Below are 16156 nucleotides of genomic sequence, written 5' to 3'. Positions count from 1 at the left end.
GTGAACACCTTTTTGGCAGCAAGGCTGACGAGAGCCTTGAGAGGTTGCAGACCTCAAAAGCTGCGGCAAAGTCGTTGGGCGCTGCAGTTCGCCAACCTCTGCCTTTTCGTCCTAGGGGACAGCAATGGAGGGGTGCTTCCTTTCGCTATTACTCGTCCTTCAGTAAAGCGAGAGGAGCTGGCAATCAAAGAGGCCAACGCAGGGGTACCAGAGGTGGACGACAGGGTACCCGTGGTGCCAAGGCCGCTCGGGCAGTTGCCTCTTTGCCCTCAGCCACTACCACTCAGTCATGAGGCCATGCCCCATGGTTCGCCGGATGGGGGAAGGCTGGCGCAGCATCTTGTAGAGTGGCGTGCCATTACTTCAGATGTGTGGGTTCTGGAGATCATAACCCACGGCTACTGTCTTCCCTTTCGGCACAGGCCTCGCGACAATCCACCGGAGAACCTCTCTTTGCAGAGTCCGGATCCGCTCCTTGTGCAGGAAATTCAAGCCCTGCTGGAGAAAGGCGCCATAGAACTGGTGCCTGTAGCGGAGAGGGACAAGGGATGGTATTCCCCTTATTTTTTGATTTCGAAGAAAGACGGGGGTTTGAGACCCATCATGGACTTGCCCGGTTTGAACAAACTCCTCAGGAAGGACAAGTTCAAGATGGTTACTCTCTCTCAAGTCCTCCAGGCCCGTCAGCTTCAGGACTGGTTGGTGTCTCCCCACCTCAAGGATGCTTACTTCCATGTGCCGATCCATCCCAAGCACAGGAAGTACCTGAGGTTCGCGGTTGGCGACTCGCACTTTCAGTTTCGGGTCCTGCCGTTCGGATTGACCTCCGCACCGAGGGTTTTCACCAAGCTCATGGTGGTGGTGGCAGCGCATCTCAGGCAAGGGGGGATTCACGTCTACCCCTACCTGGACAATTGGTTGATCAGCGGGAGCTCTCCCGAGCAAGTCCTGGATCATCTGTCCGTCACCTGCCACTCCCTTCACAGGCTGGGCTTCTCCCTCAATTTAAAGAAGTCCCATTTGACGCCAACACAGCGGCTCCAGTACATCGGAGCAGTGCTCGACACTTCCCTGGGGCAGTGTTTCCCTCCCCAGGTGAGGGCTCTTCACATTCAGCAGATGGTGCACAGGTTTCAGCATGCCCAGACGCTCCCAGCGTTCGAGTTCTTGAGGTTGCTCGGCCTCATGGCATCCTGCATTCTTCTGGTGCCAGAGGCTCGCCTGCGGATGAGATCTTTGCAGTGGGCACTCAAGATGCAATGGTCGCAGTCCTCTGGCAGGATGTCGGACCCGGTTCAGGTGCCGCCCTCGGTCGCCCGGGACCTTCTGTGGTGGGCCGTCGGAGGCAACTTGATGAAGGGGGCTCCATTTTAGCTTCCCTGGCCGGAGGTGACGATCGTGACGGATGCATCCCTCACGGGATGGGGAGCTCATGCCAACGGGCTGACAGTCAGCGGTCGTTGGTCTCCGTCGGAGTCAAGACTCCATATCAATCTGTTGGAGCTGAGGGCCGTCAGGCTAGCCCTGAAGGCTTTTCTGACGACTGTGCGAGGAAAGTGTGTCCTGATCCTGACGGACAACACAGTGGCCATGCACTACCTCAACAAAAAGGGGGGGCAGGGTCACTTCCTCCGTGCAGTGAGGCGATGCAGCTCGAGTTCTTGGCCATCCAGCAGGAAGTTTCGATCTCGGCAGTTCATCTGGCCGGAGACGAAAACGTGACGGCGGATGCTCTGAGCAGGCAGAGCACGATCTCTCACGAGTGGGAGTTGGCTCAGGAGATTCTCCTGGAGATCTTCGCCCTTTGGGGGACCCCTCAAGTGGATCTCTTCGCCTCCAGTGTCAACCAGAAGTGCGAAAGGTTCTGCTCGCGGGAATTTCCTCCAACAGGAGCCTTAGGAGACGCGTTTGTGGTGGAGTGGTCATTCCCACTGCTGTATGCGTTTCCTCCAGTCCCCGTCATCCCGCAAGTGTTGCGGAATTGCTCCAGCGTGGGCCCGGAGGACGTGGTACCCGGACCTTCCATCTGCCTTCCACGTCGGCTTCCTACTGAGACTATCTGCTCTCACGGGAGGGGGGTCAGGTTCTCGATCCAGAGGTCAGATCCCTCAATCTTCACGCTTGGCTTCTGAAAGGTTGAGGTATAAGGATTGGGACCTCCCTGAAGACGTGATAGAGGTGTTGCTTTCGGCCAGGCGGCAGGCAACAAAGTCTCTGTACCGTTGCCGTTGGAGCAAGTTCTGCGACTGGTGCAGAGTTCAGAATGTGGATCCTTTTGAATGCGACATTCCCATGGTTTTGTCTTTTTTGCTTTCTTTGGCCCACAGGGGCTTGCAAGTGGGGACCATTAAAGGTTACCTGGTGGCGCTGTCCATATTTAAGCGCTCGTCTGAAGAATGTTCCTATTTTAAGATTCCTTTAATTTTGCAGTTTTTGAAAGGGCTCACTAATGTGTTCCCTCCGTCACCTTTTTTGGTACCAGGTTGGGATTTGAACCTTGTTCTTAAGTTTCTTATGGGTGCTCCGTTTGAGCCTTTACATTCGTGTCCTTTGAGGCTGTTGACTCTGAAAACTGTGTTTTTGGTTGCGGCTACTTCCGCTCGCAGAGTGAGTGAGTTACAGGCACTTTCAGTTAAGCCACCCTTCACAGTGTTTCACAAGGACAGGGTTGTCCTTGGAGTTCGTCCTGCTTTTCTTCCGAAGGTGGTTTCGGAATTTCATTTGAGCCAGAAGGTTGTTCTTCCGGCATTCTATCCTCCTCCACATCCTGGTAAGGAAGAGGAGAGGCTCCATAGGCTTGATCCTAGGAGAGCGTTGAGCTTTTATATCTCGCACATGTCCCGGGTCAGAGTGGACGATCAACTTTTCATTGGTTACGCTGGAAAGCATTTGGGACAAGCTGTGACCAAACAGACTTTGTCTCGTTGGATTATTTTAGCTATCTCCGAGTGTTACTGCTTGGCGGGTAAGGACCCTCCGGCTGGCTTGCGGGCCCATTCTACCAGAGGAGTGGCTACGTCTACTGCCCTGCAGAGGGGAGTTTTTATTCGTCACATCTGTGATGCAGCCACCTGGGCTTCAGTACATACTTTTGTACGTCACTATTTCCTTGATTCCATCAGAGGGCAAGATCTGGCCTTTGGCAAGGCAGTTCTTTATTCCGCAATTTGATTGGGCATGCTAAATTTGTATTCTAAATTCTTTCCCACCTCCTTGCTTGGTACTGCTTTGGGAGTCTGTCATAGATATGGAATACGTCGGAGGACCCAATCCCCTCGAAGAACAAGTTACTTTCTTACCTGGTAACGTTCTTTCGATGGGATGGTCTGACGATGTATTCCATATCGCTCCCTCCCTACCTTCCCCGCTGCAGAATTTCTTTTGCGATTGCAGCTTGTGTTCCGCAAGGCCTTGTGTGTCTGACTGGCAGAAAACTCGTGGCACACGTTCTGGGGGAAAAAACTATAACTGAGGCTATGGGCGTCGTGCGTCCTACGTCCTACTTATCACATCGGGTGACGTCGACCGTCGGAAGAGGTCCTCGGGGACGGCGCATCGACGTCATCGAAGCAGGACGCAGACGCCAAAGATTTTCCAAAGCAGCACAGCTGTGGACATTACCTGTCATAGATATGGAATACGTCGTCGGACCATCCCATCGAAAGAACGTTACCAGGTAAGAAAGTAACTTGTTCTTCTGAAGAAAGCAGGATGAGGGACCTGGTAGAATGCTTACATAATGCAAATCTCCTGAAACTGATTTTGGCAGGCCAGAACCAGGGGAGCATGCGCCAGTCCTTCATACCATCAACTAATTACAAAAGTGGTCGATTATTTAGGATGGGCTAGACCACCAACCCATTTCATCCAGGATGATTTGATCGATATATTGGACCATGGTCCCACCGAGACTCCGGATTCTATTCCTCCAGTGAATAAATCCCTTACTTCAAAATACCGTCCTGCCAGTAACGACCCTGGCTATCTGTCTAAACATCCCACTCCCAAGAGTCTGGTGGTCCAGGCAGCCACGGCTTCAAATAAAATGGCGTACCCTTCAATCCCTCCGGACAGGGACGATGAGCGTTTGGATGGCTGGGCACGCAAATTATTTTCAGTTGGGAGTATGGCGTTAAAATCAGCCAACTCCACATGTGCCTTGGCAAAGTTTTCGTACACTCTGTGGGAGTGCATTGCAATGGCGGCGGAGCACATACTAGAAGGGGATGAAAGGGAAGGATTCCTAGCCATTGTTAGAGATGGAAAGGAGGCAGGAATCCCTTCAATCTGGATTGGACACTGCAAATAGTGTGAGCAGGTCCATGGGTACTAGCACGGTAATATGCAGATCTGAGTGGTTACGGAAGTCTGGTTTCGCACCAGAAATCCAGAACCGCCTTCTGAAGATGTCCTTTGACGGGTCTCACCTTTTTGGCAGCAAGGCTGACGAGAGCCTTGAGAGGTTGCAGACCTCAAAAGCAGCGGCCAATTCTTACGAGCTGCTATTAGGCAACCTCAGCCTTTTCGTGCGCCAGAACAATCTTGGAGGGGACGATGCTATCGTTACTACTCCTCATATGGAAAGTCGAGAGGAATGGCCAGTCAAAGGGGCCAGAGACACGGTGGACGAGGAAAACGTGCAAAGCCAGCTCCAGCTGCAGCCTCTTTGCCATCAGCGGCCGCAGCAACCGCCACAAAACCACTTTGAGGACTTGCATCACAAGACACCTGTGGGAGGCAGGCTGTCACAGCATCTGCAAGAATGGCAAGCCATTGCTTCAGATGTTTGGGCTCTAGAAATAATAGCCGAAGGTTACTGCCTCCGTTTTCAAACACAACCTCAAAACAATGCACCAGAGAGACACCCTTTGAAGTTTTCAGACCCGCTCCTACAACAGGAAGTTCTAACCCTGCTGGAGAAAGGTGCTATAGAGCCAGTACCTGTAGCGGAGAGGAACAAGGGATGTTTCTCCCCGTATTTTTTGATTCCCAAAAAGGACGGAGGACTGAGACCCATCTTGGACTTAAGAAACTTGAACAAGTTCCTCAGGAAGGACAAGTTCAAGATGGTCACTCTTTCTCGGATCCTTCAGGCCCTTCAACTTCAGGATTGGTTGGTGTCATTGAACCTCCAGGATGCTTGTTTTCATGTGCCAATTCATCTAAAGCACAGAAAATACCTGAGGTTTCCTAGTTTGCGACTCACACTATCAGTTTCGAGTCCTGCCATTCGGATTGACCTCCGCCCCGAGGGTCTTCACCAAGCTAATGATAGTGGTGACAGTGCACCTCAGGAGAGGGGGATTCACGTCTACCCATACCTGGACGATTGGTTGATCAGGGCACATTCTGCCGAACAAGCACTGGATCATCTGAAAGTCACCTGCCACTTCCTCCACAAACTGGGCTTCTCCCTCAATTTCAAGAAGTCACAAATGACACCTTCCCAACAGCTCCAATACATAGGGGCTGTATTAGACACATCCTTGGGAAAGAGCTCACCTCCCAAGTCGAGGGCTCAAGACATTCTTCAGATGCTTTTTCCAAATTCCAAAATGCCCAAAATCTCCAGGCCAACGACTTCTTAAGGTTACCCAGCCTCATGGCGTCCTGCATCTTCCTAGTGCCAGAGGCACGCCTGAGGATGAGATTCCTTCAATGGGCTCTAAAGACTCAATGGTCCCAGTTCTCAGGTCAAATGACGGATTTTCTTCAGGTTCCGAACAAAGTTTGGCAGGATCTTCTGTGGTGGACTTGCACAGAGAATATCCTAAAAGGAGAGCATTTTGGCAACCATGGCCGGAGATTACAGTAGTGACGGACGCCTCATTCATGGGGTGGGGAGCTCATGCCAACGATCTGACAATCAGCGGTCGCTGGTCTCCATCGGAGTCCAAACTACACATCAACCTTTTAGAGCTGAGAGCAATCAGACTAGCGCTGAAGGCTTTTCTACCATCTGTCAGAGGAAAAAATGTCTTGATAATGACAGACAACACAGTGGCCATTCATTATCTAAACAAAGGAGGAGGTGTAGGGTCACTACCTCTGTGCAGAGAGGCAATGCAGCTCTGGTATTGGGCAATTTAAGAATCTCATTAACCGCAGTTCATCTAGCTGGGGAGGAGAATATGACGGCGGATGCTCTGAGCAGGCAGAGCATGGTGTCCCACGAGTGGCAACTGGCACAGGAAGTCATTCAAGAGATCTTTGCCCTTTGAGGAACCCCTCAAGTAGACCTATTTGCGACTGGAATCAACCGGAAGTGCAAAAGGTATTGCTCAAGGGAATTCTCCCAGAGAGGAGCCCTACGGGACGCGTTTGTGGTGGAGTGGAACTTCCCACTATTATACGCGTTCCCTCCGATTCCTGTCATTCTTCAGGTCATCAGGAGGCTGAGACGGTTCGGAAACCGCATGATCCCAATTGCACCGGGTTGGGCCAGGAGAACGTGGTACCCGGACCTTCTAGACATGTCCATCTGTCCCCCAGTACGTCTTCCTCAGAGAGAGGACCTTCTCTCACAAATGGAAGGTCAGGTCCTCCATGCAGAGGTCAAGATTCTCAACCTTCACGCTTGGTATCTGAAAGGCTGAGCTACAAGGATTGGAACCTTCCAGATTACGTCATGGAGGTGTTGCTTTCTGCAAGAAGACCAGCAACAAAATCTCTATACTGTTGCCATTGGAAAACGTTTTGCAACTGCTGCAGAGAAAAGAATGTTGATCCTTTTCTATGTTCTATTCTGGAAGTACTGTCCTTCCTCTTGTCCCTAGCACATAGAGGTCTAAATGTTGGGACCATTAAAGGTCATCTTGCAGCGCTTTCCATCTTCAAGGGCTCGTCGGAAGAATGCTCCGATTTCAAAATTCCTTTACTAGTACAATTCTGAAAAGGACTCGCCAATGTGTTTCCTCCTTATCCTTTCCAAGTACCAATTTGGGATCTTAATCTGGTTCTAAAATTCTTAATGTTTGCCCCTTTTGAACCCTTGCTTTAACATCTGCAAGAAGAGTGAGCGAATTGCAGGCACTGTCTTCTGGGCCACCCTATACTGTGTTCCATAGGGACAAAGTGGTATTAAGGGTTAAACCCTAATTTTTACCTAAAGTTGTGTCCGATTTTCATTTAAATCAGAAAATTGTTCTACCCGCATTCTACCCTCCACCTCATCCTAGTAAGGAGGAGGAAAGATTGCACAGAATGGACCCTAGAAGAGCTCTAAGCTTTTAAATTTCTAGGCTTTCCAAGCTTAGAGTGGATAATCAACTTTTCATTGGCTACACCAGAAGGAAATTGGGTCAATCGGTGTCAAAACAAACCATATCACGTTAGATTGTGCTTTGCATTTCAGAATGCTACAGATGAGCAGAAAAAGATCCACCAGAATACTTGAGGGCCCATTCCACCAGAGGCATCGCCTCTTCGACAGCCCTTCAAAGTGGTGTTCCCATAAAATCCATTTGTGAAGTAGCAACTTGGTCTTCGCTGCATACTTTTCCAAAAATTCTATAGTCTGGATGATTCCCAGTCTAACGAGCTGAATTTTGGTAAAGCAGTACTATATTCAGCCATTTAAGGGTATACAAAAATCTACTCCCTCCTCCAGAGAATTGTCCATATTGCTTTGGTAATCTATATAAGATGAGGAATATGTTGGAGGACACAATCCACTCGAAGAACAAGTTACTTACCAACTGGTAACGTTCTTTCGATTGGATGTTCCTCCAAAGTATTCCTCATCGCCCTCCCACCCTACCCCTCTGTAGATTTTTCCAGGTTATTGCCACTTCAACTCTCGCAAGGCTGATAGCTGACTACCGGCTCAATCTACATAGTAGAACAAGAGTGAGGGGGAAAAAAAAGAACTGAGGCCAACGGCCGCTTCACGTGCTACTTGTATATGCGATGACGTCACCCTCGACAGGGGTCTTCGAGGGACCATCGCCCTCTGCTGAGAAAATGTTTCCGTAGCAGCTAAAGCTGGATGGAATACATCTAAGATGAGGAATACGTTGGAGGAACATCCAATCGAAAGAACGTTACCAGTTGGTAAGTAACTTGTTCTTTTTCCCCTTTCTCAGCTCCCTACTCACTCGTTTGGCTATTAGGTCGCTCTTACGCATTAAGCATTAGCGTATAGCTAGAAGGGGATGACCTGTGAGGAGTAATACACAGCTTGTGGTGGTGCTTGGTTATGTGCCAACCAATTGACTGTTTATGTTAATCTCTTTCGATTTCAGCCCTCAGTTGCCCCACCCAAAGCACATACTGCAGGATGCATTGGAGCTAGCTCTATCAAGCTGTAACATAAAACTATGGCATCCCAGTGTTATTTCTTAGCAATCTGCTTGGAGTTAATGGCTCCATTGCAGCCATAAATGTACCACTGGTATAAAACAAAATTCCTTAAACAACTGTGCCTTCAACCATTTGATTTATCTTGATTCCTTTCACCACTGAAGTCCTGTTAAAAATAAGCATTGTCAAAGTCAACAGTTGTGGCATGTGTATGGGTATTAGGGAGGCATTTGCCAGACAGTGCTGTCATATGCCCAGGTAATGACACCATTTTATGGCCAGGTTGTACCATTATGGCAGTGGCTTGCAAATGCCTATCCCGTGCCTACACAAAAGCCAACATCCATTGTTTTCTTTCTATCTAAATGGGTACCCTTAAGTCTTAAGTGTGTTCAGGGAAGTGTGTTTTTAATGTAAAATGTGGAATATTTGATTTGTCTAGACTGTTCCTATATTTGGCGGGATTTCACTTTAATTTGCTTCACGGTATTGCAATTGGTTTGGTTCCTTTCTGAGAAAAAAAGAAAAAAAAAGTAAATTAATATTATCTCCTAAACGCTGAAATATTTGAACTTTAATCTCCATTACTACAAGGATATCACATGGCTGTGTAGGTGTCTGGTTTGCCACTTTAAAATGTAACCTTTTCAGGTTTCCTGGTACTGCTCATTACAGACAGACAAGCTGCCTAGACATACTTTAATTCGTGACAGTGTAAACCTGTATTTGACCGTATTTTCTTTCATGCAAATCAGGCCATTGTTATCTTTAATCTTTTTTAAAAGCCCCATCCACAGTATTCACCACCGCACAGTGCTCCTTTACCAAAGAAGGCGTACTCCAAAATTGACAAGAGCTACTTGTACGATGAGTATGAAAACGACCATTATGATGGGGAAGATGATGAACAGATGGACAAGGAAGATTATGATGACTTCACTAAGGAGCTTAATCAGTACAGGAGAGCAAAAGAGGGCACGAACCGAGGACGAGGTACTGTTTTATTTTGTCCACATCCACAAACGTTTGTTTTTTTATTGCATTAACAACATAAACCTAAACTGTTTTGCTTAACCATTTCCTCAAAGAGAAAAAAATATTCCTCTTTGCCCAAGTATCCTACTGGTACTGCTGTTATTCTGAGTTTCCGAAACCTCGAAAGTTTACATTGATCAAGACTTGTCAATTGCGATGTCCGCGCACCAGCAGCGTTTACTTTAGCACAGTCTAGTTTCTCCTCCTTACGCCTTCTTTTCAACCCTCGGCCATCTTCCTCCCGCATCTGTTTTCATTCTTATTCCTGTAAATTTGACTGAGATGTTACTAACAAGAATGAAGAATTATGAGTGAAGAGGGTAACTGAGGAGTGAGAAAGTGGTGAGGGGTGCAGAAAGGAGGATGTCCTAAGATTGACATTAATGTACATTACTACTACGTACCGTCCCCTTTCCTCCATACTTGTGGAACATTATGTTCATCTGGACGGGCCCGGAGCACTTTTTAAAAGCATCAACAAATTTACTTTTTTGTCCTTTTTATTTTTACACGGTTACGGCACGTGACCGCAGCGCCGCCTTCCTGCGCTCTGCCCCACGCATCGCCCTTCAGTTCTTTTCTCCATGCGGTCTGGGTCGGACGCACTAACATCACAGGGAATATTTTTATTTTTGTTCCCTTGTCCTTTAATCCTGCTCCGGTTCCACGGTCATCTCTTCTTCCGTCTATGCTGGAGCGTCTTGGATTTGTGCCTGTTCATTCTGCAAGTGTTGCTTCGTGAGGGCGGATCCCCACTCTCTTTGCTTCGAGTGCCTAGGCCCGGAACACTATTGCGATGAGTGTTTCTACTGCGACTCCCTCTCCGTCCAAGCCCTCCAACACCGGCTTGTCAGGTGGAAGGAAGTGTTTCAACCCGTTCTTCCTCCTCATTTACAGCTCTTCATTGAAGAAAAAAGGAGACGGCCGAGTTAGGCAGAATCCTGTGCAGTTCCCTTAGGGAGCACTACACAAGATTAGGACTACAGGTGAGAGCAATAAATCCCCTTTGGTATCAGTCTGTACCACAAAGATTTAGTTGGTAGCTGTGGCTGAGCATTCAGACTTATCTCAAGAGGGAGATGAGCAGTATTCAGGGTTTACACAATAGGCCTACAGTACTATGGCACAAGGAAACACTGACCAAAGCTTTGTATTAAAAAGTAGATATATATTTATTTTATACACTTCCAGTTAAACACATCTATCACAGTTCTTAAAGTAAGTTAAAGGGATAGTCCAGTAAACATTTTTATTTAAAAAATAGATAGGCAACATTAAAAAAAAAAATACTAGCACTTTTTTTTTTTAAACTTCCTATGTAAAATTTTGAGCTATTCAAGCTCAAAATTCGCAAAAGCAAGCACATGGGCGCATCCATTTTGTGAAATGGATGCCCGCCTGTGCTGGCTTTTGCTTTTGCGGCACTAATGAAGGAAAAGCGAGCCAGCTGTAGTAAACAAAAGCTACCGCTGGGTGGCTTTTCCTTCATTGGTGCCGGGACTCGGAGGACGCGGACCGGAGACCAGAGCAGGAAAGCTGCAGCTGAATCTCGGCAAGTGCTATTTATTTAAAAAAAAAAAAAAAAAGCACTTTCCGGACTGGAGGAGCCCGGAAAACTTAGAAATAAAACCGCAGCTTTAAAAACGTTGTATTTATGTTTGCGGTCGCTTTTGAAGCGACCGCAAACATAAATACAACGTTGTGTTTGAAAACGCTGCGGTTTTTCTTTCCAAGTTTCTCAGGCTCCTCTGGCTCGGAGGAGCCTGAGAAACTCGGAAAGAAAAAACGCAGCGTTTTCAAACACAACCGCGTTGCGTTTCTGCCTGCTGTGGCTATCACTTTGGGTCTCCGGTGCTCCCCTAGGGGAGCACCGGAGACCCAAAGTGAAAGCCAAGGCAGGCAGAAACACAACGCAGTTGTGTTTATATGCCGCAGGGTTTCTGCCTACAGCTGATTTCCCATTTGGGGCTCTCGGGCTCCCCACGGGGGGCCCGAGAGCCCCAAATGGGAAATGCTAAATGCTGCAGTGTTTCTGCCTAAATCTGATTTCCCATTTGGGGCTCTCGGACCCCCCGTGCGGAGCCCGAGAGCCCCAAATGGGAAATGCTAAATGCTGCAGTGTTTCTGCCTAAATCTGCCTTCCCATTTGGAGCTCTCGGGGCCCCCCGTGGGGAGCCCGAGAGCCCCAAATGGGAAAGCAGATTTAGGCAGAAACACAACCGCGTTGTGTTTCTGCCTGCTGTGGCTATCACTTGGGTCTCCGGTGCTCCCACCAGAGACCCAAAGTGATAGCCACAGCAGGCAGAAACACAGCGGTTGTGTTTGAAAACGCTGTGGTTTTTCTTTCCGAGTTTCTCCGAGCCGGAGGAGCCTGAGAAACTTGGAAAGAAAAACCGCAGCGTTTTCAAACACAACGTTGTATTTATGTTTGCGGTCGCTTCAAAAGTGACCGCAAACATAAATACGTTTTTAAAGCTGAAGTTTTATTTCTAAGTTTTCCGGGCTCCTCCAGCCCAGAAAACTTAGAAAAAAAAACGCAGCTAGTGCTTATTTTTTTAAAAAATAAATAGCACTTACCGAGATTCAGCTGCAGCTTTCCTGCTCTGGTCTCCGGTCCCCGTCCTCCGCGTACAGCACCAATGAAGGAAAAGCCACCCAGCGGTAGCTTTTGTTTACTACAGCTGGCTGGCTTTTCCTTCCTTAGTGCTGCAAAAGCCAGCACAGGCGGGCATCCATTTCACAAAATGGATGCGCCCATGTGCTTGCTTTTGCGAATTTTGAGCTTGATTAGCTCAAAATTTTACATAGGAAGTTTAAAAAAAAAGTGCTAGTATTTTTTTTTTTAATGTTGCCTATCTATTTTTTAAATAACATTTTTTACTGGACTATCCCTTTAAATAAGTAAGAGGAAAAATATACACACTCCCTAGTTAAATTGTAGACCAAGTGAACCAGAGTGAAAACTGAGCAAAACGGCACAGTGAAAACCACACACAAGGGATACTCTATCAATTTCTCACAAGGGAGGGAAAGCACAAGTTATATAGGAGTAGCTTCTTACACACCCTAGCAACACTTCCCATAAGTTTGAGAACCAGTTTAAGCAAGGCACTGCATCAGTATAGACAATACTTAAATGAAAACTGAGCAAAATGGCATTTCACAAGGTTTAGAAAGGGGAAGATAAGAAGTAGGGGCATCAACACAGTTCTAGTTGAGAAACAATCTAAAGAAGGCAGGTCTAACAAATGTAGCCAGTGTCAGTAGGCCTGTGCCAGTGTCAGTGGTACAGGGCAAGGGCCCAGGGGCGAAATATTCTTGTAGCTGCAGTCAAGTCTTTGGTGAACGATTTCGAAAAGGTGGATGCAGAAGTTGAAAGACAATGTTAAGAGAGAGGGGCGGCCAACGCAACAGGTAGGTAAAGGATTTAAAACACCTTTAGTGCTACCGCGAAGAAAGGGCTGCCTGGCGGAACAATGTACCTTTAAAATGAAGAAGTGGCTCCTGCGATGGCGGTTGTTCCTGGTAGTTCCTGCAGTTCGGGTGATCCAGCAGAGGAAGAGAGGCTCTCGTCATGGAGGAAGGTTCGAGTTACTGCACTACCCGGGGATGAAACCAGCCGTGGTGCTGCCCGACAAATAAAAGGTACGCTCCTTTAAATCGCGGTCCGGGTGGACTGGTGCCTGGCTGTCCAGCCTCCGAGTACGGGAGATTCGACCAAAGGCAGGTCTGGGAAGGCGATTGGCAAACTGGTTGGCCCCACCAGCTCAAGGGAAGAAGGCTCTTGCAGGTGAAGATCTTCTCTCATCATGTGGAGAAAAGTGGTGAGACGCTGCAGCAGGGCATCACCGGTGGTTCAGTCGTTGCAGATGTTTTTGGCTTCTCTCCTCTTCGGCTTCTTAGTTCCAGTGGTTACGTCTTGCTCTTCCAGTCCTAAGGACCCTGCTTTTGTACAAAAGATCCCCATTCATACAGCCTAGCTGTCACTCACACAGTGGAGTGGTCATCTTGGCAGGAGACCCTCCAGCCTATCAGGATAGAGTGCGACATGGGTTGCTGAGGCAACCCTGTCCAGGGGTCCGACTCTCCCTCCCACACAATGGACCCACCCCAGACTCAGTGGCACCGAAAGGGGTGCTTCTCGGCACAAGCCCGCCAAACGGACGAACAAAGGATCCCCGACCTGGGTTAGGAGTTTAGAGAAAGACACGAGAAAGAAGTTATATTAAAGTTCTGGCAAATAAAACCTACCGGAGTAAAGTTAATATTAAAATACACCGGCGGTATGTTAGAGGCTGTCAGAAAAAGTGGTAGCCTCGAACAATGGGAAAATCCCATAGGAAAATATTTGCGGTTGAATATTTTCGGTAGTAACCACTGCCACCAGCCAGAAAATTTTGAGAGAGGGACTGTACGGTACCCTCTTGAAAATGAACATAAGGGAAAAACTATTAACCCTTTACAGTACTTCCATAGTAAGATGGGTTGTACTGGTTTAGTTCACAAAAATTGACTAGTAAAGTCAGTGGGGACTTTACATGCCCTGGGAGACAGTAGTCAGTCCCAGGGTATGGAGTCTATGTTTGGGGATTGCTACGACACCCCTGTGTCACTGCACAGAGGGTGCTGTGTAACAGATGTGAATAAAGATGGTTCCTATGGAGGGGAGAGAAACTCCATAAGCATTAAACACAGAAATAGCCTAGAACACACATAGCAAAAATGCCTAAGAGTGGGAAAAAGAGTCTCACTCTTAGCAGGAGAAAAAAACAAACCCTTCAAATCCAGCAAAGCTGCTGGGGGACTCTATAGGTAAGGGAAATTAGCCATAAGATGAGAATTCTTCCTAACAGGCCGGTAAGTTTGTTCCTTTTCAGAGCAACCCGGCCGGGGGACTCCTTCCCAGGGTCTTCTGGGTCCGGGAGGGGCTGAAGCGGCTCTATTACCAGGGATCTAACAGGCGCACCAGAGCATCCTCTGAGGACCCCTGTAAAGTGGCTGCCAAGACCGGATCTTCATCTGAGGATACCCCCTTGGGGGCTAAAGTTGGGCCCGGTTCTTCTGGTGCTTTTCTCACTGGGGTCAGCCCTGAGGTTTCCACTCTTGGAACTAAGTGTACTGAGTCTCGGCCTCCTCCTCAACAACGGGTTGTCCCTCCGCCGATAAAACAGCAAAATTATATTTTCAATCACTTGCACGATACTCTGGTGGGAGGACGCATTTCGTCACATCTGGAGGCGTGGCAGACCATCACCGAAGACGGATGGGTTTTGTCAGTTGCTCGGTTGTGCTTTCGCTTGCCCCTCCCCCGTACTCCACCTTCCCACCCTCCTCTCCAGCAGATTAGGTCACCCTCCCTCAGAGCCGAGAGACAGAAGCTTCTAGACCTCAGAGCAGTGGAACCTGTTCCCCTCAGGGAGCAAGGGGATGGGTTTTAATCCCGTCTGTTCACATTGCCCCAACCTAACCAGGCTGCCCTGCGCACTATCCTCGACCTCTCCAAGTTCAATCTCTTCCTACCCCAAGAGAGATTCAAGATGATTACGCCTTGCCAAATAAAGTCCTCTTTCCGGAAGGGGGATTGGCTCAGTGTGGTGGACCTACAGGATGCTTAAATGCATATTCTGATCTGGAGTCCTCATCAAAAATATCTGTGGTTCTCCGTGGGAACGGACCACTTCCAGTATCGTATGCTTCCGTTTGGTCTCAGCTCAGCACTGCATGTCTTTACAAAGATGTTGTTGGTCATTGCTGCGTTCCTCAGACTTCATGGGATTCATTTATAGCCATATTTGGACGATTGGCTTCTGCGCAGTCCTTGCCGACAAGCCTCCGCAACCAATCTTCAGTCACTTCTTCAGCTCTTGTTCCGGCCCGGGCTGTCGGTGAACTGACGGAAAACTTCGATGATGGTCTCTTAAGACCTGATCTTTCTGTGTTGTCATTGGGACACCGTCAGTACCAGAGTCTTCCTGGAAGAGGACACGATTGCAGGCCTTTCAGCCATGTGCAAGCTCTTTCTGCAGTCCTCCCATATGTCGGCCTGGTGGTTCCAGAGACTTCTGGGCCTCATTGCCCCTTGCGTGTTAGCGCTACCTCTGGCACGCCAGAAAATGCGAGACTTACTCAGCTTGCTCTTCGGGGCTGCCTGTCCCAAGATGATTCCAGTTCCGTCCTGCATGACGGCGAATCTTCAGTAGTGGTCATCCGCCAGCAACCTCTCAGTGGGGACCACCTTCCAGGAGCCCTACACACAAGTAACAGTTACTACAGACTCCTCCCTTGTGGGGTGTGGCATGACACTGCATCACCTCGAGGTGTACGATGTGTGGATGCCTCAGGACAAGCGCTTCCATATCAATTACCTGGAGCTCCTGGCAGTTTTTCTGGCACTCCATGCTTTTCAACCCTCGATCACCAACAGTGTGGTTCGAATACACACAGACAATTCCATAGCAATGTTTTACATCAACAAACAAGGGGGCACCAAGTCCCCTCTCCTGGTGGACCTTGCTAATCAAATTTGGAATTGGGCTATCCAGCACAATGTCTGGCTCCAAGCTGTGCACATTCCAGGCCACATCAATGTGACCGCAGACTCCCTCAGCCGCCAGTCAGTGGCGAGTTACGAATGGGAGATGAACAATGATGTTCTCACCTGGATCTTCCAGCAATGGGGCACTCCATAGGTGGACCTCTTTGTGACATCAAACAGGAAACTTCCTCTTTATGCTTCCAGGGACGGGCTCGGAGCGGCTTCTTTGGGTGACGCCCTCTAGATCCCATGGGACAACATGAGAGCTTACGCTTTCCCTCCTTT

The 16156-nt window shown here is 48.5% G+C and overlaps 1 protein-coding gene across 2 annotated transcripts in view; it reads left to right on the top strand.

The window, feature by feature from the left end:
• ZC3H4 (zinc finger CCCH-type containing 4) overlaps window positions 1-16156 on the top strand; it is a 748106-nt gene that overhangs the window by 255877 nt on the left and 476073 nt on the right. For both annotated transcript variants that reach the window (XM_069644536.1, XM_069644535.1), the window contains exon 4: window positions 9087-9294. In XM_069644536.1, coding sequence (XP_069500637.1) covers window positions 9087-9294 — 208 coding nt within the window. The remainder of the gene's footprint in view (window positions 1-9086; window positions 9295-16156) is intronic.

Source organism: Ambystoma mexicanum, chromosome 2p, assembly GCF_040938575.1.
Source record: "Ambystoma mexicanum isolate Mex_15411 chromosome 2p, UKY_AmexF1_1, whole genome shotgun sequence".
NCBI classification, from domain to species: domain Eukaryota; kingdom Metazoa; phylum Chordata; class Amphibia; order Caudata; family Ambystomatidae; genus Ambystoma; species Ambystoma mexicanum.
The sequence above is the reverse complement of the archived record's forward strand: the minus strand, read 5'-3'. Positions and strand labels throughout refer to the sequence as shown.